The sequence below is a fragment of the Myotis nattereri genome (genome assembly GCF_964212035.1).
Source record: "Myotis nattereri genome assembly, chromosome: 3".
NCBI lineage: Eukaryota > Metazoa > Chordata > Mammalia > Chiroptera > Vespertilionidae > Myotis > Myotis nattereri.
In genome coordinates, this window is record NC_138077.1 from 197,205,984 (window position 1) to 197,230,043 (window position 24,060).

General features: G+C 46.5%; 1 protein-coding gene across 2 annotated transcripts in view; it reads left to right on the forward strand.

The window, feature by feature from the left end:
• Positions 1 to 17,717, forward strand: part of PUM1 (pumilio RNA binding family member 1) — a 130,962-nt gene extending 113,245 nt beyond the window's left edge. For both annotated transcript variants that reach the window (XM_081087502.1, XM_081087503.1), the window contains exons 18-22: positions 2,400 to 2,537; positions 8,161 to 8,286; positions 9,542 to 9,663; positions 13,000 to 13,192; positions 17,139 to 17,717. In XM_081087502.1, the coding sequence (XP_080943628.1) occupies positions 2,400 to 2,537; positions 8,161 to 8,286; positions 9,542 to 9,663; positions 13,000 to 13,192; positions 17,139 to 17,270 (711 nt within the window). In that variant the 3' untranslated portion in view covers positions 17,271 to 17,717. The remainder of the gene's footprint in view (positions 1 to 2,399; positions 2,538 to 8,160; positions 8,287 to 9,541; positions 9,664 to 12,999; positions 13,193 to 17,138) is intronic.
• The last annotated feature ends 6,343 nt before the right edge of the window (positions 17,718 to 24,060 follow it).

Below are 24,060 nucleotides of genomic sequence, written 5' to 3' on the forward strand. Positions count from 1 at the left end.
ACTTTCCCAATTTTATTGCCTTTTGCTTGTCTTTGGCATTGTAACCTTGATTTTTTTTTTTTTTTTAAATTAGAAGATCTCTTAGATGCCTTGACATATTCACCATCTCTGGAATTTAAGACATTGCATTCATAAATGTCACCATTTTAAACTGGCTCGTAGCCTTCCACCATAAATATGGAGTCATTACAGTGGAGCTAATATATAAAGATTGGGCATAGCAAAGACATTGGATAGTGAATACCAGGTTCCAGACATGCGTGGTGCAGGTATTCAGCTTCAAGATACATGAGACCCGATGCAGCAAGTTTGGGGGAAGGTCTCTAGTCAGAATCTCATCATTCTGTTTTCTATACCCTTGTCATCTCCACTTATAACCTCCTCACACAAACCCCTCAATACCTGTCCTGCTCCTGTATTCCCTGACTTTGGACACTTTTCATCAATGAATTGAGAGTACTGTTTCTTCTACATTGCAGTCACTGTGGCCTGGTGGAAGTGTGTTGGCGTCACAGACCTGGGCTATAATTCTGATTTAGTCACTAGCTATAGTTTTAAATACCTTGCTTAACTCTTTGAGGTTTAATTTTTTTTTTAATTAATTAACTTCTTAATCCTCACCCGAGGACCTTTTCCCATTGATTTTTAGAGAGAGTGGAAGAGAGAGGGAAAGACAGAAATATCGATGTTGAGAGAAACACATCAATTAGTTGCCTCCTGCATGATGCCTGACCAGGGCCTCGGCTGGGGGAGTTGCCTGCAAATGAGGTACATGCCCTTTGACTGGAATCAAACCTGAAAGCCACTGAGCCAAACTGGCTAGAGTGAGATTTAATTTCTTCATATATAGGTTGCAAGGAGGTCTGGAGGATAATAAATAATTGACAGGTGGTTTACTGACACACACTGTTCTGTCACACATAGGAACCATATTGCTTGCGTTTGAATCTTGGCAGTTTAGGTCTGTGATTTTAACAAGTCATTTAATTTGTCTGTCTTGGGTTTTTTATTTCTTTAAAAAGTATTTTTTATTGATTTAAAGGGAGAGAGAGAGAGAGACATTAGTGATGAGAGAGAATCATCGATTGGCTGTCTCCTGCATGCAAGTTGTCGTCGTCGTCCCCCTCTCCCCCAATCGGGGATTGAACCTGCAACCCGGGCATGCACCCCACCTGGTTCATGGGTCGATGCTCATCCACTGAGCAACACTGGTGGGCTGTCCTGGTTTTCTTTCTTTCTTTTTTTAAAAATATATTTTATTGATTTTTTACAGAGAGGAAGGGAGAGGGATAGAGAGTTAGGAACATCAATGAGAGAGAAATATCGATCAGCTGCCTCCTGCACACTCCCCACCGGGGATGTGCCCACAACCAAGGTACATGCCCTTGACCGGAATCAAACCAGGGACCCTTGAGTCTGCAGGCAGACGCTATATCTACTGAGCCAAACTGCCTAGGGCTGTCTTGATTTTCTTATCTATAATAGTGTCTAGACCAGGGGTGGGCAAACTTTTTGACTCGAGGGCCACAATGGGTTCTTAAACTGTACCGGAGGGCCGGAACAAAAGCATGGATGGAGTGTTTGTGTGAACTAATATAAATTCAAAGTAAACATCATTACATAAAAAGGTACGGTCTTTTTTTTTTTTTTTTTTTTTTTTTTAGTTTTATTCATTTCATCGTTTGCCCACGGCTGGTCTAGACCATAGGATTATTATGAGGGTTCATTGAGTCAAAGGATGTTAAGCAGTTAGAGGTATGCCTAGCCTATCGTGAGCTCTAGATTAACAACTATCATTATTAATATTACATATCTCACAGAGCTGTCATAGCAGAAACATGTTGAATTGCTTGTGAAATTCTCTAATGAGGTGTACTTGATATAGGCTCCATTCTATTTGAAGATGTCTGCATTAAAAAAATATTTTTTTATTGATCTCAGAGAGGAAGGGAGAGGGAGAGAGAAATAGAAACATCAGTGATAAGAGCGAATCATTGATCAGCTGCCTCCTGCACGCCCCCCTACTGGGGATTGATCCTACAACCTGGGCATGTGCCCTTGACTGAAATCGAACCTGGTACCCTTCAGTCTGCAGGCCAATGCTCTATCCACTGAGTTGAACCAGCTGGGGCAAGATGTCTACATTTTTAATCTTCCAGAGGTCTTTTGCAAGTTAGAATAGTTTTTTAGACTGGTTACTGTTACAGGAGGTTTGCTAACCTGTGGAAAAACTCTATTCATCATTTATTGCCATAGTGTGCCGTCCCTAAGCTGTTCCACTTTCATTATCATGATTCTCTCCCTCTTCAGTGCTTTTGTGTTTGGTAAGGAGAACATTGATTGTCCAGCTGTTTGCTTGCTGTGATTCTGGTGGTGCTTTCTTTCCCTGTCTCCAATAGAATGAGATGGTTCGGGAACTAGATGGCCACGTCCTGAAGTGTGTGAAAGACCAGAATGGCAATCACGTGGTTCAGAAATGCATTGAATGTGTGCAGCCTCAGTCTTTGCAGTTTATTATTGATGCATTTAAGGGTCAGGTAAGTGACTTGGGAAAGAAATAAGGGAACAAATTAATGTGGCATTTCCACTGTGGGCTGAGAACAGGATAGGATTTTTGGAGTGTTCTCAAGTGCTCCAGTAAATTGCAGCTCTGTTCACTTGTGTCAGGTGCTTAGCTCTGTGTACCCAAGTCTCTTTCTTCCTTTAAGTATCTGTGGATCTTCTGTCATTACTGCAGATGTCTGCTCATGTTGGGATGAGTTAGTCATCAGAGTTGTTAAAGGTAAATCTCATATTTGAAGAATAGATTTTTTCCTTTGGTTAAGTACTATTTATGTTGATATTTAAAAGTTTTGATCACATTTTAAAAAAACAAGGTGTTTCCTGCTTAATTTGGGGGAGGATGGGATGGTGATCAGATTTATTTGAACTGTATTAAGTGACAATAGGTTCAAATTTTTCTGAGTTAACTGTATGTCATAAGAGCCTATATGTGCCTCCGCCCCATTTTTTTTAATGCAGTGGACAGTTTAAAAATGTACATTTTTAATTGATTTTAGAGACGGGGGTGAAGGGAGGAAGAGAGACAGGAGAGGGGAGAGAAACATTGATTGGCTTCCTCCTGCACACCCCCTATTGAGGATTGAGCTTGAAACCCAGGCATCTGCCCTCACCAGGAATGGAACTGGTGACCCTTAAAAAAAAACCCCACAAAACCTTGTGTACTTACTCAACAGCCTATATAATAAAGAGGTAATATGCAAATTGACCATCACACCCTTGTACAAGATGGCCACCACAAGATGGCCTGCAGGGAAAGACAGTTGGGGGAGGTGGGGAGACCAGGCCAGCAGGGTAGAGCAGTTGGGGGGGGACCAGGCCGGCAGGGGACAGCAGTTGGGGGCGACAAGGCCAGCAGGGGAGGGCAGTTAGGGGTGACCAGGCCAGCAGGGGAGGGCATTTGGGGGCAACCAGGCCAGCAGGGATGGGCAGATGGGGGCAGGGAAGAAGTTAGGCATCCATCTGGCTGACAGGGGAGTGGTTAGGGGGTTATCAGGCTGGCAGGCAGAAGCAGTTAGGGGCAATCAAGCAGACAGGCAGACAAGCGGTTGGGAGCTAGCAGTCCCGGATTGTGAGAGGGTTGTCCAACTACCCTGTGGGATCGGGCCTAAACCGGCAGTCGGACATCCCCTGAGGGGTCACAGATTAGAGAGGGTGCAGACTGGGCTGAGGACACACACACACACACACACACACACACACACACACCAGTGCATGAATTTTATGCACTGGACCTCTAGTTATAAAACTGGAGTAAACTGTAGAAGCCTACAGTATTATAAGTAAATATTTAAAACATAATGTTGAGTGAAATAAGATGTTTCCGACTGTTCGTGTTTATCATATTTATAACATTACTAGGGCCCCGGTGCACGAAATTCGTGCACTGGGTATGTGTGTGGGGGGGGAGTGTCCCTCAGCCCAGCCTGCCCCCTCTCACATACTGGGAGCCCTCAGGCGTTGACCCCATCACCCTCCGATCGCCTGATCAGCCCCTTGCCCAGGCCTGACGCCTCCGCCAGAGGTGTCAGGCTTGGACAGGGGACCCCCATCTCCCCCCGATCACTGGCTCTGGCCCCCGCCCAGGCCTGAGGCCTCTGGCCCAGGAATCATGCCTGGGCAGGGGACCCCCATCTGCCTCTGATCGCTTGCTCCACCCCCCGCCCGAGCCTGACGCCTCTGACCCAGGCTTCAGGCCTGGGCAAGGGGACCATCATATCCCCCCGATCCCCGGCTCCGCCCCCCACCCAGGCCTGATGCTTCAGCCAGAGGAGTTGACCCTCATCACCCTCCGATCACCAATCACCGGATCGGCTCCTTGACCAGGCCTGAGGCCTCCGGCAGAGGTGTCAGGCCTGGGCAGGGGACCCCCAGCTCCCCGCGGTTGCAGGCTCCGCCCCTACCCAGGCCTAACGCCTCTGGCCTAGGCATCTGGCCCAGGCAGCGGGGACCTGCAGTGGCAGCGGGGGGCGCCGTGATCGTGGGCTTCACTTTAGGCCCAGGCAAGGGACCCCTAGCTCCTGGGACTGCCAGCTTCGACCTTGTCCAGCTCCCATCGCTGGCTCCACCCCTACTTCCTGCTATCACTGGCCAGGGTGGCAAAGGCGCCTGATTCTCCGATCATGGCTGGGGGGCAGGGCAAAGGTGGCCCTGGGGCCGCCTTTGCCCTGCCCCCCAGCTCTTAGCTCCCCCCTGGGTTTCAGATCACTGTCAGTGGCAGGGGCTTCTTCCTGCTTTCCCTTTCGCCTCCCTGCATTGTGCCTACATATGCAAATTAGCCGCCATCTTGTTGGCAGTTAACTGCCAATCTTAGTTGGCAGTTAATTTGCATATAGCCCTGATTAGCCAATGAAAACGGTACCGCTGTACGCCAATTACCATTTTTCTCTTTTATTAGTGTAGATAATTGTTCAGAACCATACAGTATACCATTAAAGTATTTAGTTTTGCACATGAAGCTACATACATAAAATCTACACTAATAAAAGACAAACATACAAATTGACCATACCTTCGCTACGCCTTAAGCCATGCCCACCAGCCAATCAGAGCGACTATATGCAAATTAACCCAACCAAGATGGTGGCTGGCAGCCATGGAGCTGGAGCAAGCAGGAGGCTTGGTTGCCCCAATGACGGAGGAAGCCAAGCTTCCCGCCTGCTGCGGCAGGGTCTGAGCTCCACTCAAAGCAACAAATTTCAATTATAGAAGGTAAATAAACCCCAGATACTTGCTTTCAGCCAGCTGTGGCCACAGAGCTGGAGTGAGCAGGAGTGGGTTGCCCCTGGTGATGGAGAAAGCCAAGTTTCCCTCCTGCCCTCCCTGGCCGGCTTTGAGCTCCTCTCAAGGCTACAAAGTTTCAATTATAGAAGGTAAATAAATCTCAGAATAAAAAAGAAAGAGAGAGCCTGGGAGCTTCTGTCATCGGGGGGGCTTGGCCAGCCTGAAAATGGCCCTCAGCCCCTCACCCAGGCTGGCCAAACCTCCATGGGGTGAGGGTCCCCACTATGGGGGGCTTGACCAGCCTGCAAACAGCCATCAGCCCCTCACCCAGGCTGGCCAGGCACCCCAGTGGGGACCCCCACCCTGAAGGGGTTGTGACCAGCCTGAAAACAGCCATCAGCCCCTCACCCAGGCTGAGCAGGCATCCCAGTGGGACCCCCACCCATGCACCTGGCCTCTATCCTATATAATAAAAGGGTAATATGCAAACTGACCCTAACAGCAGAAAGACTGGGAATGACTGGTCACTGTGACACACACTGACCACCAGGGGGCAGATGCTCAATGCAGGAGCTGCTCCCTGGTGGTCAGTGCGCTCCCACAGGGGGAGCTCTGCTCAGCCACAAGCCAGGCTGACTGCTGCCAGTACAGTGGTTGTGGTGGGAGCCTCTCCTGCCTCCTCAGCAGCGCTAAGGATGTCCGACTGAAGCTTAGGCCTGCTCCCCGCTGGCAAGTGGACATCCCCCGAGGACTGCCGGGCTGCCAGAGGGATGTCTGACTGCCAGCTTGGGCCCTATTTCCCCCCCCCCCCCCCCCCCCCCCCCCCGCGCACAAATTTTTGTGCACTGGGCCTCTAGTCATATATAAAGCACTTAGTTCAGTGACTGGCAGTAAACATTTAATAAGTGTTAGCTGTTGTTACTGTTCTTACAATTATTGTCATTATTCTTTTTCTTTCTTTTTTTTTTATATATTTTATTGATTTTTTTTTACAGAGAGGAAGAGAGAGAGAGAGAGTTAGAAACATCGATGAGAGAGAAACACCGATCAGCTGCCTCCTGCACATCTCCCACTGGGAATGTGCCCGCAACCCAGGTACATGCCCTTGACTGGAATCGAACCTGGGACCTTTTAGTCTGCAGGCCGACGCTCTATCCACTGAGCCAAACCGGTTTTGGCATGATTCTTTTTCTTAAAAAATATTTTTATTGATTTTAGAGAGGAAGGGAAAGGGAGAAAGAAATACCAATGAGAGAAAATCCATTGATTTGCTGCCTCCTGGCCACCTCCTACTGGGGATTGAGCTTGCAACGCAGGCATGTGTCCTTGACTGGAATCAAGCCAGGGACCCTTCAGTTCACAGGCCGACGCTCTATCCACTGAGCTAAACTAGCTAGGACTCATTATTCTTTTTATATTTTCTATTTTTATTGATTTCAGAGGGGAAGGAAAAGGGAGAGAGACAGAAACATCAATGATGGGAATCATTGATTGGCTTTCTCCTGTAAACCACCTACTGGGGTGGGAGCCTGCAACCTGGGCATGTGCCCCGACCAGGAATTGAACTATGACTTCCTGGTTCATAGGTCGACACTTAACCACTGAGCCACACTAGCCAGCCTATACTTGTTTTTAAAATCCTCACAATGAAGATATTTTTTTCTTTAGAGAATGTGGGGGAGGGGTGTGTGTGGGAGAAAGGGAGGGAGGGATTGGTTGCCACTCGTATTCGCCCCAACTGGGGCCAGAGATCAAATCTGCAACCCAGGTTCGTGCCCTTGACCAGGAATAGAACTGTGACCCTTTGGTTTACTGGCCAACACTCTTAACCACTAAGCCACACCAGTAGGACAGTTGTCATTATGCTTGACTAGAGGCCCGGTGCATGAAATTTGTGCACTCAGTATGGGGGGCGGCTCCCTCAGCCCTGCACCCTTTCACAGTCTGGAAGCCCTTGGGGGATATCCAACTGATGGCTTAGGCCCACTCCCCCTAGGCCTAAGCCAGCAGTTGGACATCCTTAGTGCTGCTGCGGAGGCAAGAGAGGCTACTGCCACCGCCGCTGTGCTCATCAGCTGTGAGCCCAGCTTTTGGCTGAGCGGTGCTCCCCCTGTGGGAGCGCACTGACCACCAGGGGGCGGACCGTGCATCGAGCATCTGTCCCCTGGTGATCAGTGTCCGTCATAGCGACCAGTCGTTCCGCTGTTTGGTTGATTTGCATATTAAACTTTTATTATATAGGATAACAGATCTGAGGTGCAAGTTTGGCTAGAAAGGGCAGAATTGAGATAGGACACCTGAAGCCTGTGTCTTATCTTGCACCAGACCCAATAAAAAAGCTTTACACCCCAGTTTGATTCAGAACATTACTTTGTGATTATGTGAAAGCACTTAAGATTTGATTGCAGACCTTTTTCTGTTTGTTGTTGTGTGTTTTTTCTTTGTTTTTTGCCTCTGTCCTTTGACACAGTGAACTCTTAACTAAGTGTTTTTCATGATCTTGACTAATTCTGCTCTTTTCTAGTCTTCTTGGAAAAGTATTTTTCATCTCTGAATTTATGTATGTGTGATTTCCTAGAGTAGTTAAGAAATGGGTTTCCATATACACCTTATTATTTGTAGAGAGAACTTAATGTAATATTTATAATTGGGCTTTTGAATCAGACTAGGACATCATATCCTGGCTCTATCATTTACTGTCTGTATGCCTGCACATCATGTAGACTTAAAGGGTCTTCGATTTTCTCATCTGTATGCAGAGAATACATTCATGATTGTCTCTCAAGGTCATAGAGATTAGTGGGATTATGTATATTAATATGAAGCATTAAAAGAAGCAGCTGTCATTTTTGGCTTTCTTATGTTTGTCTGCCCTAGGTATTTGCTTTGTCCACGCATCCTTACGGTTGCCGAGTGATTCAACGGATCCTGGAGCACTGCCTCCCTGACCAGACACTGCCTATCTTAGAGGAGCTGCACCAGCACACCGAGCAACTTGTGCAGGTAGTGGAGTTGCCAGTAGAGTAACTGCAAACACCTGGGGGCTCGTGCAGGCCCAGAGCTTGTGTGTTTTCTCAGCACAGGTATCCGTTCCAGTAAAGGTTAATGTTAATGTGTTTAAAATGCCCACTGAAGCTTTGGGCAGGTTTTCATTTATACCAGCCTGCTTATTGTTTTGTGAATATGGGTAGTGACTAGAGCCTGGCCTTGGAGCAAAGAGGATGTGCCTGCCAGAGCTCTGCTTTGGACTCACTAGCTATGTCATCATGGGCAGGTCATTTAATTTGTCTGGATCTGTTTCATTGTTTAAAACGAACTAAGTGGATTAATTGATTTCTTTCTAGCTTTGATACTTTGTCTTTCATCTACCACTAAAAATTTCTTCCACATCATACTAACCATTTGTCCATTTTCTACGTGTAGAATGTTATACTGAAGAAATTTTTTTTTTAAAGCCATAATTTGTTTCTATTTAAAATTTCAAGAGACTTTAAAAAGGCTCAAAGGCCCAAAGATGTCCTGGAGCAGTTTTTTTTGTTTTGTAGGGGGTTTTTTTGGTGAGAAGTATGATATTGTAAATTATTAATTAGTCCTTGTAGAAGAATTTGAAAGTGCAGAAAGCAGCAACAAAAGAAAAGAAATGATCCATAATCCTGTCATCCAGAAGCAAACACATTTGGCATTGGCCATTAAAAAAAAATACTACTTGTATGTTCTTAATTTTTTACATCTTACAAATAAATATTTTTGCCTCTAGAATTGCTTGCACACATTTATTCTCTCAAAGATCTTCCACTTTAGATAAATGAGTAAATATATTTGTAATATTATTTAATCAGGCATTGTCTGTTTTGTTGGACATAAGCTTTGTTTCCAGTTTTTCGTTGTACATAATAGGTACAGTGAAATTTGTACTTTTTTTTTTATTCTTACCTCCCTAGCCCCCTGCCACCACCTTTTTATTCCTCCAGTCTTGAGGAGGCTTGCTTTTTTGTAGAGAATATTTTATGAAGAACCCAACTAGATCTTTTGGGCATAAAAATATTAGAAATATTCTATTGTGTAATAGTGATGTATTCCTATTTTGTGATCATAGGAAAATTGTCATTACCTATTTAAAAATTCTTATGTGTTCATTAGTATTCAGGTAAGCCATCATAATGCTACAGGAAAATAGGTTGATTAGATGTAAGGATTTTGGTAATCCACTGAACTCATTTCTATATGAATTTTATTTCTTTTGCTGTTTCTCAAACAGGATCAATATGGAAATTATGTAATCCAACATGTATTGGAGCATGGTCGTCCTGAGGATAAAAGTAAAATTGTAGCAGAAATTCGAGGCAATGTACTCGTATTGAGTCAGCACAAATTTGCAAGGTACGGGCTTTGAATTACAGTAGACAGTTTTTTAGAAGAGAGGATTAAATAGTATTTTAGGTCTAGAGAGAAAAATAATTTTCATTCTTTTAAAAAAATGTTTATTTTTCTTAAAGTATGCATAGTTTAATTAAAACATTAGATTGTTCGATTATAAAGTATAAAACATAAGAAGTCCTGTAGTGGGCTCCTCATTTCCTTAGTCAGCCCATAATATAAGTTTTGTTCTTTGGTAAACAACTTTCATTAACTTATTTGTTCAGAATTATGACATGTTCTTTACTCAGTTTCCTCTTTGGCACCTGCATTACGAGGCAGTATATCGTATCTGTGTATAGGCCTTTTATTCTTAGAATCTCTTTCTCATTCTTCATATTGCCAGCTCAAGAATAAAATGCACTAGTCATTCCCAGGTTGTGAAAGATGTCTAAATACTTTATAAGCAGCAGGGGTTGGAGAAGAAATCTATGGCCCTCCAGTGGCTTAGTAGTATGGTCTTCTAAATAGAATTTGTGTTTGCTGCCATACACATAACATAGTAGTTCATATTTTTCTTCTCTGGTTTTTAGGATAAATTTCAAGGCACATACGACGTAATCTTGATGTTTTTAAATGGCTTATTTTTAGTTTGTAAAAATCTTATACCATTATAGCATGGAAAATACAGAAAAGAAATAAAAAGAGTCATTGTCTCAATAGCCTAACCATATTAGGGACATCTCTTAGAGCCCCCCACCCGAACTTCCCCCATAGGGATCGGAATCTCTTAGGTCTCTTCTTTGGGTCACTGTCCTATTTACTTTTTTGTTTATTGTATTTAATATCACCCTTGGATATAGCATAGTGTTAATATTACAATAGCCTTGTGTTCAGATAAGGACTGAGCAGCTATTGTGGGCACTGCTGTCCCACAGATAATAATTATAAGTTATGGACAAAATGCCAAAAAAAACTATGAAGGCATTAGAGAATAAACAAGAGCAGGCCGAATGGAGGGTGGGAGTGGGACTGTTGATACTTGGAAGCAGGTAATTGCACTGAGGAAATTGCCCTTCCCCCATTTAAATTTTTTTTTTTTTTTACTATATTAAGATATAATTGACATACAACAATGTGCAACTTTGAGGTGTATAATGTGTTTGTTTGATACATTTATATATTGCACTATAACTACAGTTGCATTAGCTAGCACCTTAATGTCACATTAAGACATGTTGAGAACCATTATGATCTAGTCTCTTAGCAGCTTTGAAGTTTATAATACAGTATTGTTGACTATAATCAGGAAATTTCCTGTTTTTATTGGCCTTTAGCCTGTAGGCCCTTCCAAGTCTGCTCCATGCTGGGCTCCTAAATTGGGATGGAAAATCTCTAGAATTCCCAGAAGGCAGAGTTTGGGGCACTCATGGCAGTAGAACTGACAAAAAATGACAGGGAAGAAATCTGGAAAGGAAGAGAACCGTGGAGGAGGTGGGGAGGCCTATATTTAAACTTCCCAAGTATCTGGTTGACTCCCAAATCACATTTGCATGGGATACACTCTAGGCAGCCCAACGAAGGCTAAAAGAAAGAAACTGAGAGCTCACCTGCTGCCTACTGTGTGGGAGAAGTTTGCAGTTTGAGTTTAGTCAACTCCACTAAAAAAAAAAAAAAAAGGAGTTGGAGGAGTAATATTCTTTGGAGAAACATAACAGAACTCAGTTTCTACAGGATATCATCTTCTATGTCTAGATAATAGGAAAATGTGACCTGTACTCAACAAAAGCAAAAAAAAAAACAGAAAATGAAAGAGCAAAACAACACACCACCACCCAGATCTTGGAGTTAGCAGAGGCGGATTATAAAGTAGCTAGTATCCTTACAGTCAAGGATGTAATAAAATTCACTATATGGACTTAAGAGCAAATTAGAGATACCGGAAGAAAGAGCCATTAAAATGGAAAACAGATCAATAGGAATACACCAAAAAATAGGTTAGTGGCTTTCTTACATTTTTGGTGACTCAGGGTACAAAGTAAATTTTTCATTGACTTTGCATGCACAGGCGCACACACACGTAACGGAGGCTGTTTTGTCTGTGGTTGAGCCTGATGCTTACTATTCTGTTGTCATTTTTTGAAATAAAGCTGTTCACAAATCACTAAGTTGATTTTAGCCCCACAAATGGTCTGGGAACCATAGTTTCAGAAATACTAGAATAAACTTCGAAGACTGAAACAGTATCTATTCTGTATTAAGGTGGAAGCCAGATGGGATCCCATAGTGGTAGCTCATTACCTGCTTGCGTTGCAGCCAGAATGACTGCCCTGTCCCCAACCCAGTTTGCAGAAGGTCATGTTCTGCTCCTAACCACTTTGTAGGGGAAAGTGGGCCTGGGGTGGATGAAGATATACCCAGCCAAGCAGTCATGAAAAGTGTTGAGTTCTTTGTCTGAACAATTGAAGATTATGGCTGGCTTTGTGCTCTCTGAACCAGCCCAGTAATATCTTAACTCCCTTTTCTACTAAGGGAGAAGCCAGCAGCTATTAGGTGATTCATATCCACATTGCCATGTCTTCAGCTCATGCTAGAATTGCATAGTACTGTAGAAGGAAGGGGGAAAAGTTTTTCTATGTCGCTGTATCAGATGGGAGAGGCTGTTGTCTTAATTAGACTTGATAGGTTAACTCTCCAGATATGATACATTTCTTCATTCAATATGTCTGTTGAGCCTTTCTTAACACATTGCGGACGGAGCACGAGAATTCTCGCTTCATGTTACACAGTGTTTTACAAAGTATCATACTTTAAAAATATATTAGCTTCTAAGAACACGTAATAAACTACTTCAAAATACAATGGATATTTAATTTTAAAGTGTCCCTTTAACATTTATGTAAAACGTTTTTTTGTACTCGTTCAATAGAAACTTAATCTGGCCACTGGTAAAGCTAGCAATAAAACTACATGTCCGCAATGTGTGAAGTACCAAGCAGAGCTTGGCACTAGGTATATAGACATAAGTAAGACTTGTTTCTGGCTTCATAAGCCCACAGAGGTGGAGACAGATTTTGATTCATGTTGAGATTACGCTCATTAACCGGTTCAGCTATTAACCAGTCTTGTGAACCTGTGTTCAAACCTGGGCTTGTTACCCTCCCCTGTTAGAGGTTGGCCTCGTCCATGGTTCACATTGGAAGCCACAGATGGCAAAGGTGGAGAGTCTCAGAGCCAAGCAGTTGATGAATTCATCTTCTAAAAATGTTAAGATCTTTTGCTGCTTATTCTGAGGTCAGGGCAGAGGCCAGACAAGCACTAGGTCCCTGAAGTGATGTTCCTGGATTTGTCTCGTTACAGCAATGTTGTGGAAAAGTGTGTCACTCATGCCTCCCGTACGGAGCGTGCTGTGCTCATCGATGAGGTCTGCACCATGAATGACGGTCCCCACAGTGCCTTATACACCATGATGAAGGACCAGTATGCCAACTACGTGGTCCAGAAGATGATCGATGTGGCAGAGCCAGCCCAGCGGAAGATAGTCATGCATAAGGTAGGGAGGTGGGCAGATCTCAGAGAGGAAATGTGTAAGGCCTTGGGTTCTTCGTGTTTCTGAAATGCAGAGGAGGATGGACATCTTGCTTCTTTTTGCAGACTTTGTCACTAAGCTATGTCTCATGCTGTGCTTTTTCCTTTTATCTGAAGTGGCCATTGTCCAATGTTGCAACCCCTCCTTTATCAATAGCTCACTGTTGTGAAAGAGTCTTAAACTCATTCCTTGGGAGGGATTTCCCTCCCTGATTTTAGGCCAAGCTTTTATCCATTTGCTCCTGAGAGACCAGCTTCTCAGTCCAACAAATCAGTCTGCCTGCCTCATTTCCTTTCTCCCTCCTTTCTTATTCATTCACCCACCACCATTTACCGACCGAGTGCCTGCCCAGTGCAGTGGCTGGCCTGGCACATTGACCTGATGCCCACTTTGTGCCAGACACCAGCACAGAGATGACCAAGATGATCCCTGCCCTCAGAGCACAGTGGAGAAGAGCGATGGGAAGCAGTGGTGAGAGCACGTGCCCCGAGTCTTGGAAGGAAAGCTTTTTTTTTAAAAAAAAAAATCTTCACCTGAGGATATTTTTTAAAATTGATTTTTAGAGAGAGTGGAAGGGGAAGAGGGGAGAGCGAGAGAGAGGGAGAGAGAAACAATGATATGAGAGAGATACATTGCTTGGTTGCCTCCCGCATGCACCCTGACTGGGGCTGGGGATTGAACCTGCAACCTAAGGACGTGTCCTTGGCTGGGGATCGAACCCGCAATTCTTTGGTATATATACTCTAACCACTGAGAAACACTGGCCAGGGCTGAAGAAAGGCTTTGCATGAGGAAAAGTCCACGCTAAAGAGGAGTCAGACAGGAAAAGAGAACAGGGACAGATCGAAAGCGCTGGGTACTGTGAGTGGGAGCTGACCAAGAAAGCACCTGCAGAGGCCAGTGATTCAGGAACAGTCAGAGCAGGTCCATCCAGCCCCACAGACCACAGGGCCCAGGCAGCCAGATTAACCCCCGGGTGCTGCCAGCCTTGGGGTGCTTCTCACCTAAACCCTCAGCCTTTGGGCTTTGAACTCACTCAGCCCTTCTCAGTGGGAGAGGATGCCTTGGTCTGGCAGTGATGAGCCACTTGCCCTCACTGAGAGCAAAGTTCAGTGATGAGAATCTTTGTTATGGACTCGAGTTCTGAGCCAGACGAAGCACCTGCCACCTCCAGTTCAAAGCAGAACAAAACAAAACACTGCATTGGTGTTGGTGATGGCGATTGAAGGCTGGGGGAGTCCAAAGTCCTTGTGGTGTGAGGCTCCTGGAAATGCGGGTCAGGAGGCTGGTGAAGGCGGAATATAGGAAACATGCAGAAATGTAGAGCACGTCCACTCACCCACAAAGACTCATGAAGCACATTCTCCATAGCAAGCCCTCCTCCAGTGGGGCTGCTCTGTGGTGAGAACGACAGTGTTTGCTCACGTGGTGCTGCAGGGGATTCTGGGGAGGCTGTGTGACAGTGTGGAAAGGTGCCTCTTCTAACGTGGGGGCACAGAGATGGTTCCCCAAGAGAGTGACTTTTTTTTTTTTTAAATATATTTTACTGATTTTTTACAGAGAGGAAGGGAGAGGGATAGAGAGTTAGAAACATCAATCAGCTGCCTCCTGTACACCCCCTACTGGGGATGTGCCCGCAACCAAGGTACGTGCCCTTGACCAGAATCGAACCTGGGACCCTTGAGTCCGCAGGCTGACGCTCTATCCACTGAGCCAAACCAGTTAGGGCAAGAGAGAGACATTTGAATAATGTCACTTTCCAGGCTGAGGGAACCTGGGTTGTGAAGGTTTGAAAGCCGGAGATAAGACAGTATATTCACGTAGTAGAGCAAGTTCATTAGGGCAGGACTGTGGTGCCAAAGTCACATTTACATTTTAAATCATTGTCCTGGCTGGGGAGTAAGTGGAGCATGGGAAGCTGAGGAGGCAGTGAGGAGACTGGATGGGAAGCTGTTGAAATAGTGAAGCCAAGAGCCAATCAAACCTGTGTCTCCCAAACTAACAGGTATAAAGCTTCCTGGACCGCTGAGCTTCCCCAGAGTTTCCAAAGTCCTAACTCGAGCCCCTGGAGCTCTGGCGGGGCCGCCAGGAACACAGGGGAGGCCGAGTGCAGGGTGGATGTTCTGAGTGATCAGTGTGGGGCATGTAGTGGGCCAGCACTTGCACATTGACAGCAGTTCAGAACGCATAAAGGCCAATCGCAGAAGCCGCAGATCTGCGCCACAGATCCTCAGTCTAGAAGAGGTTAGCTAACCAAGCTAAACAACAACAGGATTTTCTAAAAAACCAAAAAAGTTAAGCCAAGAGATGGTGGTGGCTTGGAATTGAAGAGAAGTGGATAGAATGCGGGTTAGCAGTTAAATTGGATGAGGAAGTTGAGAGAGGAGGATGAGTGCCAAATATCTAAAAATCTAAGAGGTTTTAGCTCTTTCACTGCTAAGCCCTAACCTTTGTAGCAAGAGGAAGCATTGGGAATGGAGCATGTGATTACTCTTCACCTCCCATTAAATCAAGTACAAATAGGTTCCATAATATGACACATGTGCGTACACATGGGTGGTTAGTGTTTTTGTCCTGATAAGAGAGGTATAAAGGTTGAGTGGCTGAACTCATTGGCCATCCCATCCCAGGGAGAGCAAGGGGGTTGAATTTCAAATACTAATGACAAAAGCATGAGCACGCACACAGTCCTCACTACAACCCAAATGAAAGTGAAGCATTATAGATTGGGTTTTTTTACAGGTGAATTTAGGGATGTTAGGTAGATGTCTAGGTTGCACAGCTCAGAATTCAAGCCAAGGACTGTTATGGATAAGCTTCCCTCGCAGGCTTCTCGGTGAGAATGCCGTAGCTGCTATCGGTCTGTCTCCTCTGTGGGCTGCAGAAGTGGTTTCAGGAGCCACTTGACCCTTCCTTGCTTTGAGGACACAGATCGAGAGACAAACAGTTGTCCTTGTGGGACCCTCAGTCTGGAGAGCTTGTCCAGAGTGTTTGAGAACGCAAGTGCGAGTGGGATGCAGATGCGTGTGCGAGGATGGGTGGTCCAGCAAGTGGTTGTGAACACACTGTGTGACAGGCTGTAACTGACGTGTGTAGGAAATTCCATGAGCTCACAGAAGAGGAATGGTGGTTCCAGAGAGGCAGCGTCTGTCTGGTTGTCTGGGATGCACAGTAATTCTCCACGTGGATCTGCCCAGGGCGGGGAGAACAGAGGAGAATGCTGAGAGAGCTGAGCCCAGCTGGGCTTGCGGAGGGTGAAGGATGAGACTGGCGCAGTAGGCAGTGCCATGAGAGCACAGTGCGGAGAAAAAGGAGTTCTGGAGGAGCCAGATAGTTGGGCTCCAATATCTGTGCCATCCCTTGTTAGCCGTTGGACTTTGGGTGAGTGACTTCACCACTAGGCCTTCATCCTTTTCATCCATAAAACGGAGATAATCACACCTCCCTTAGGAGGCTTACATGAACCAGCCTGGCTCATGTGAGTCGTTTTCTTTGTCAGTAGTAGCTTTCTGTGATCCTCTGTGAACTGGAGGTCAGGTTTAGGTGGTGAGCTTAGGACCCGTGGTCCCTGAAAGTCCCCTCTCAGAAGGGCCGAGGGCGTGCCTTGGGAAGGCTCTGTGCAGTGGGCAGGGTGAGTGTCAGTGAGAATGTCCTTTCTCCACATGCTGTCCTCGGAGTGAGTGGTCCGTGGCTCTTCAGTCTCCAAAGCCCTCACGTCCTGCGTCAGCGCTCAGGATAGGTGCTGACTCTCCTCTGATGGGTCAGTAGGGCCCTAGAACTCGGTGCTGTGGCTGCACCAGGGAGAGGCATTGCTGTGGCCTGGCATGTGCAGCGCCCAGAGCATGCTGGGAGCATGCGTGCCCAACTCTGTTTTCAGGCCAGAGTGACGCCAACTGTGCTTCCTCCTCAGATCCGGCCCCACATCGCGACTCTTCGGAAGTACACCTATGGCAAGCACATCCTGGCCAAGCTGGAGAAGTACTACATGAAGAATGGCGTTGATTTAGGGCCCATCTGTGGCCCCCCTAATGGTATTATCTGAGGCAGTGTCAGCCCTGTCCCCTCATTCCCACTGACCTCACTGGCCCACTGGCGAATCTAGCCAGCAACCAGAAATGTTCTAATGTAGAATCTGGAATGGTAAATGGTTGTGCCAGGATTACCCTCCAAAAAAAGGAATCAAATCCACAAGTGGAAAAGCCTTTGTAAATTTGTTTAATTTTATTACACATAACATGTACTAATTATTTTTTTTAATTGACTAATTGCCCTGTTGTTTTACTGGTGTATAGGATACTTGTACATAGGTGACCAATGTACATGGGAGGCCACATATTTTGTTCAATGCTGTATCTATATTCCACATGTGGAAACTTTCAGGGTGGTTGGTTTAACAAAAAAAATTAAAAAACACAGAAAAAAGGTTTTTAACTCATTTGCCGTGCTGGCAAGTTTTGCAAATAGCTCTTCCCCACCTCCTCATTTTAGTAAAAAACAAAAACAAACAAAAAAACCTGGGAAGTTTGAATTTTAGTTAAATGAGCCCATACTGGCATTTAACACTGTTTATAAAATATATATATATACATATATATATATATATATATAAAATGAAAATTGTTTCAGAGTTGCTAAAGCTTCATTTTATGACATTAAGTTTATGAAACGTCTAAAATTGCCTTTTTTGGAGACTATTATGCTGAAGAAGATGGTGTAGTCCGTTTTGTGATGAGGAGACATGAACTCCCAGAATGTCTTTCAAGGCCGGGCGGGTGTAATTCTTTACTGCCTGTTGGATTTTTCTTTTAACATTGAAAGGCAAAATCTTGATTATTTAGCATGAGAAAAAAAATCCAACTCTGCTTTTGGTCTTGCTTCTATAAATATATAGTGTATACTTGGTGTAGACTTTGCATATATACAAATTTGTAGTATTTTCTTGTTTTGATGTCTAATCTGTATCTATAATGTATCCTAGTAGTCGAACATACTTTTGATTGTACAATTGTACATTTGTATACCTGTAATGTAAATGTGGAGAAGTTTGAATCAACATAAACACGTTTTTTGGTAAGAAAAGAGAATTAGCCAGCCCTGTGCATTCAGTGTATATTCACACCTTTTATGGTCGTAGCACATAGTGTTGTATATTGTAAATTGTAATTTCAACCAGAAGTAAATTTTTTCTTTTGAAGGAATAAATGTTCTTTATACAGCCTAGTTATATGTTTAAAAAGAAAAAAAATAGCTTGGTTTTATTTGTCATCTAGTCAGACTGTAGCGAGATCCTTTCTAAATGTTACTTAAGATGATTCAGTTCACGGTAGTGTTTTTTTAATCCTAAAAAGTAATGTTTTGCTTATTTTGTGACAGTCAAAAGGACGTGCAAAGTTTGGCCCTGCCCCAGCTTTCCTTACAATCAGAGCCCTCTCACCTTGTAAAGTGTGAACTGCCCTTCCTTTTTGTACAGAAGATGAACTGTATTTTGCATTTTGTCTACTTGTAAGTGAATGTAACATACTGTCAAATTTCCTTGTTTGAATATAGAATTGTAACACTACACGGTGTACATTTCCAGAGCCTTGTGTATATTTCCAATGAACTTTTTTGCAAGCACACTTGTAACCATATGTGTATAATTAACAAACCTGTGTATGCTTATGCCTGGGCAACTATTTTTTGTAACTCTTGTGTAGATTGTCTCTAAACAATGTGTGATCTTTATTTTGAAAAATACAGAACTTTGGAATCTGAGTTTGTGCTGTACCTTTTTTCTCTAATATAGTCCCCAGGACAGCCCTTTCGTTGTTTGTGCCTTTCTTCCTGCTTGTTTTGTTTTTTGTTTTGTGAGGGGACAGGAGTGGAGGGAAGGAGACTTGAAATAGGGACAGGATATCAAACTTGTTCTTGAGCCCAGTTGACCCGAAGATGTTGGGGTAGCCGGTTGAGTGCTTTCAAAATCAAGACGTTCCATGTTAATCCAGATTTCCAACTTCTACTGAACTCGCAGAATACTCGCCTCCCTGGGCCCAAGTCTGCACACCCATCCGGGAAGCATCGTCAGAAAGCCTGTGCCCTGCAATTTGCCCTGTTCCCTCTGGTGAGCATCACTGCTTCTTCCTGGCCTTGGCAGCACTTGTGAGCCCAGGGTCTAAATTAAGATGCAGTCAATTACAAATGTCACACAACCGAGTTAAATGTTGGGGCACCTGCTTTTCTGAGGCGGGTTCTGTAGGTGAGGCATCTGGATGGCTGCCCAGGCTGTCCAGGCCTCCCCTCCCTGAGCCCCTTTCCCCTCTGGGCTGCTCCCGTCCTCACTCTGCCCACCACGCCCACATGCTGAGGCTGGCCCAGGATGGCCTAGTGTCCTAGCTTGCTCATCTTATCCTCCAATTGGGGACCTCTTCCAGCTCTTGGTACAGGAGGCTGTGGGTCAATAGCCTCATGTCTGCAAGTGGAGCCTCAGGGTGGCAGCTGGAGATCACTGTGTGGTCCCCTCCCAAGGGCAAGGGAGGGTCACCTACGCCTGAGGTGCCAGGAATAAATGGAGGCTAAAGGAAGCTGAGGGCTTCCCCCAGCCTTCTGCTGAGGCCGCAGTGGGCCCACCCGAGAGCATGCTGGGGCGTTGCCGACTGTGGCTCTGGAATCAGACGGCTTCCCATACGCATCCCACCCACCTCACCGTGTGCCCTTGGCAGGTGCACTCATCTTTAACCAGATTCCTTGCTGGAAATGGGCTGAAGGTGAAAACAGGCGAAGTGGCTCTCACAGCACGTCATGGAAAGTCATGGTACTAAACAGTGGTTTTCCTAGGCCTGTGCAGAAGCAGTTGAGCCAAGTAGGGGCTTGGGTTTCTTCCCATTTGCCTCCTGCCTGGGACCTAGGGAGAGCCGGTTCGAGCTGTTTCCTCCAAGATTGCAGCGACGCCTCCCCGAGCTGTGGTGGGACAGAGTTGTTAGTAAATGCCACTGCCTGGCGCGTAGTAGGCACTCACGGGTTGGTTTTCTTTTCCACCTGGACTGCTTATACATAACATGGTTTTTTGTTTTTTAAAAAAATCTCCTTAATACTCTTAGCATTTGATGAAATGTTTCATTTCTGTGGGTTTTTCTGGTGGTAACAAAGCAAGGCCCTCGCTCAGAAATGGGAGCACCCCCGTGGCCCCTCCTGTTTGAAGCCTGTGTCTTGGAAGCCTGGGGAGGCTTTTCAGCCGGACCAATAGAGGGTGTGACTTGAAGGGCCTTTTATCACCTGGGTCATCTTTCTGAGGCCATTTCCCTCTCTGCAAAATGAGGGAGGTAAATGGTAGCACCCATGTGAAAGTTTGGTTGTGAGGATGAAATCATGTCCAGCGCAGCGCCCGTACACGTGTAATACATTTATCACCGTTCACCGTCAGCACCAGGTTGTGGTGAGCAACACAATCCTTGTCCCTGATGTAAAGAAGTTCCCATAAAGTCATTGGTCCTGAACCGACTCTGCCAGGTGCCTAAAGAGATGGTTTATACATACTCTTTTTTAAAATTAAATTTGATTTTCCCTCCATCATCCATCCCCCCTATCCCCTCTCCTACCTCCCCCCACTCCTCTCCCCTCCCCTCCCCCTGTTTGTGTTCATGAGTTCTTTCTCTCTTTTGCTACCCCCCCCCCCACACACACACACACATATTCTTTTATTCACAATAATCCTGCAAGGACTGTGGTTATTTTCTCCCATTTCATAGATATGCAAGTAGCTTCTGGGTTCTGATGGATCAGACCAACTCTGGGCCTGAGGCTTCCCCCCCCCCCCGCCCCCCCCCCCTAGGGTACGCCCCTCCCTCTGCAGGATTGAGTTTCGCGGAGCAGGCTGAACTCAGCTCAGCATCCACGTCCTCATTGGACTGGTCACCACTGTCCACTGCCACCAAGTCTGCCCAAGGACGTGGGTACTGGGCTGCCACCAACGGATGCCCGCATTCGTGGTCTCCCTTGCAGAGTCCCCCCAAGATAGATTCGCCACCCAGTTTATATAACGATCCTTTACCTGGCCAGTGTTACCATGTAGTTACCAGCTACAGCCACAGGAGGGTGCTGCTGCCTAAAGAAAGCATCATACATAGCGACCTAAGGGCTCAAGGGGCCAGGTCAGGGCTGAGATGGCTTTCCCAGAGACCAGAGGTCTGGCATCTGCCCTAAGACTAAGCTTCCCCCCTTCCTCCCCAGCCGCTCCTGGGCATAGGGCTGTCCCTCACTCTGGCTTGGGGTGGCAGGGTATGGTCACGGATCCGGCTCAGGCCCTAACTTTGCCGTGGACTTACTTCGTCACCTCTGGCTTCATTTCCCCAACTGCTACCCACTGCAGGTAGCCCAGCCCTCCCACCGTCTCAGGGCTGGTATGAGGCCAGATGGTTGGGGCTCTGTTAACGTGACCTGAGTCCTGTTGACTCTTTCTGGGGCCACGTCCCCATCCTATGCACCAAGCTTGCCAACAGCTAAAACCACCAAGTCTTTTTCGGATGGATCACTGCCCAGCTTCCAGTCCCAGCTCCACTGGCCCCATGTGACCTTTGTGAGTACATTTGCCCTCTTATTTTCCTCATCTGGAAAATAGGAATAATAATAGTTCTACTTCACAGGGTATCTTGGAAGCACTAGGCACACGGCTGGGTGCATAGTGAGCCAAAAATAGGAGTTGTTTTTATTATTATCAATTATTATTATTCCCTCCCATTTCCCCCTGCTATGTTGGGAACATTAGAGTTTTTACTAGTGTGACCATCTCATTTATCCTGCAAACTGCGACACTTTTAAGCATGAAAGCGGATGCACTAAATCATTACCACATGGGGTGCGGTCCCTCCAAGGGGGCCCCGCCTCCTGCTGTTCTCACCCTCTTGTGTGCGGAATGGGGCTGCCTGGCAACAATACTGTGAACAGGGTGGAGCGCGACTTCGAGGCGAGGCCACACAAGACACCGTCGCTCCAGGTCGCCCCAGCGTGCTCTCTCCAGGATCACTTGGTCACTTTCCAGGACGCAGTGTGACAAGGGCCACGTGAGAGGGGCCGAGGCCTCCTGCTGTTAACCAGTGTCAACTGGCCAATCCTGACTCCCGGCCTCATGAGAGACACCCCCCACCCCATCCACCCCCCAAACAGGACCACCCAGCTCAGCTGCTCCCGAACTCCTGACCCGCAGAAGCTGGGTGAAGTACTTTGAGTTTTTGTGGTTTTAAGCCGCTGTGTTTGGGGTAACTTATTATGGACCAAGAGATAACAAATACACAGCACAAAACCTCGGGTAACCCGGGCTGGTCCTGGGCAGATCAGAAGGCCCGTTTCTCATGTCTTTTTTGAGGCAGAGGCTGCCCTACCCTGCGCTGACCCGACCCACCCACCTCCGGCCTGGAGTGTCCCAAGCAGGGAAAGGCTGGAAATAATGGCCGGTTGGGTTGGACTCTGGGTCTTGCTCTGAGCTGGGTGCCGCCTCGTGTTACCCTGTTCACTTCCCTCAAACCCGGGGAGGGCGCGGCCGTCACGCACGCTAACTCCAACGGGAGGAAAGAGGCCCCAGGCCACTGGCAGGAAGTGGCAGACAGCAAGATTTGACCCCGATTCCCCTAGGCCTCTCCTCAGAGCCCATGCCCGCCAGCCCCTCCCCGCTGCTCCCCTTGCCAGGCCCTGCCCCAGGGCCCTTGCACTGGGAATTCCAGTTGGCCTCCTGTTTACGGGGAGGAGACCGCGGCCCAGGGTGAGGGAAGTGACCTGCTCAGGGCCACCAGACGGTGGTCCCATGTGAACGGGCGTATCTCCTGCCCTGGAATGCCAGCCCCCTGGGCGCCCAGGTCTGTACAGCCTGGACCTTAACAGGGGCTCAGCAGCTGCAGGGTGGGGTTGGAATGCCGGTCTCTATAAACTGCAAAAAGCCGAGACACCCACATGACACATTAAATATCGCGATGACAGCTGTGTTCTCTCGGGTTCCATGGCCCGGGGGACAGGGGACCTCCCAACCTCGCACCGGTCACTCCCCTGCACCCCTTCTTTGCTTGGCACCAGCTGGGCTGCTCTAGCTCCAGCGTGAGTTGAGAAAGGAAAGATATTTTTAGAGGCCAATTTTTTCTTCCAGGAAAATGACTCCAAATGTGCAATTTATTCCCAGGAATAAGGGAACTAACATTCTACTGTTAGTAGAATGGCTTCTGCTATGGCAGTGCCTTCTGCCCTCTTCTCTCCCTCCCTCCCTCTCTCTCTCAACCTCTCTCTCTCCCTCCCTTGCCATCCTGCCTTCCCTTCCTCTCTTCCTCCACATCCCTGCTGCCCCCCCGCCCCCTCTCACAGGGAAGAGGCAGGTGTGAACACCCACTCCTGGGTCAGGGTCCCCCACACAACCATTTCCTAGCCCTGTGACCCAAAGAAGGGCTTGAATGAGGGCCTTGGTGGTGGGGTAGGTTCTACCCTGAGTTTTCCCAAACAACAGGGCAATTGGTCTAGAGCAGGGGTCCTCAAACTTTTTAAACAGGGGGCCAGTTCACTGTCCCTCAGACCGTTGGAGGGCCGGACTATAGTTTACAAAAACCCACTATGAACAAATTCCTATGCACACTGCACATATCTTATTTTGAAGTAAAAAAACAAAACGGGAACAAATACAATATTTGTATTTGCATGTGGCCCGCGGGCCGTAGTTTGAGGACCCCTGGTCTAGATTCTAGAGTCACTCTAGAAGAAGGGGGTGGGCTGGAGAAAGCCCCCAGGGCAGGATGGGGCAGCCCATGCGCTGCCATACACTGTGTGACCTTGGGACAGTCTCTTCCCCTTTGGGGCTTCAGTTTTCTCACTTGTGAAATGGG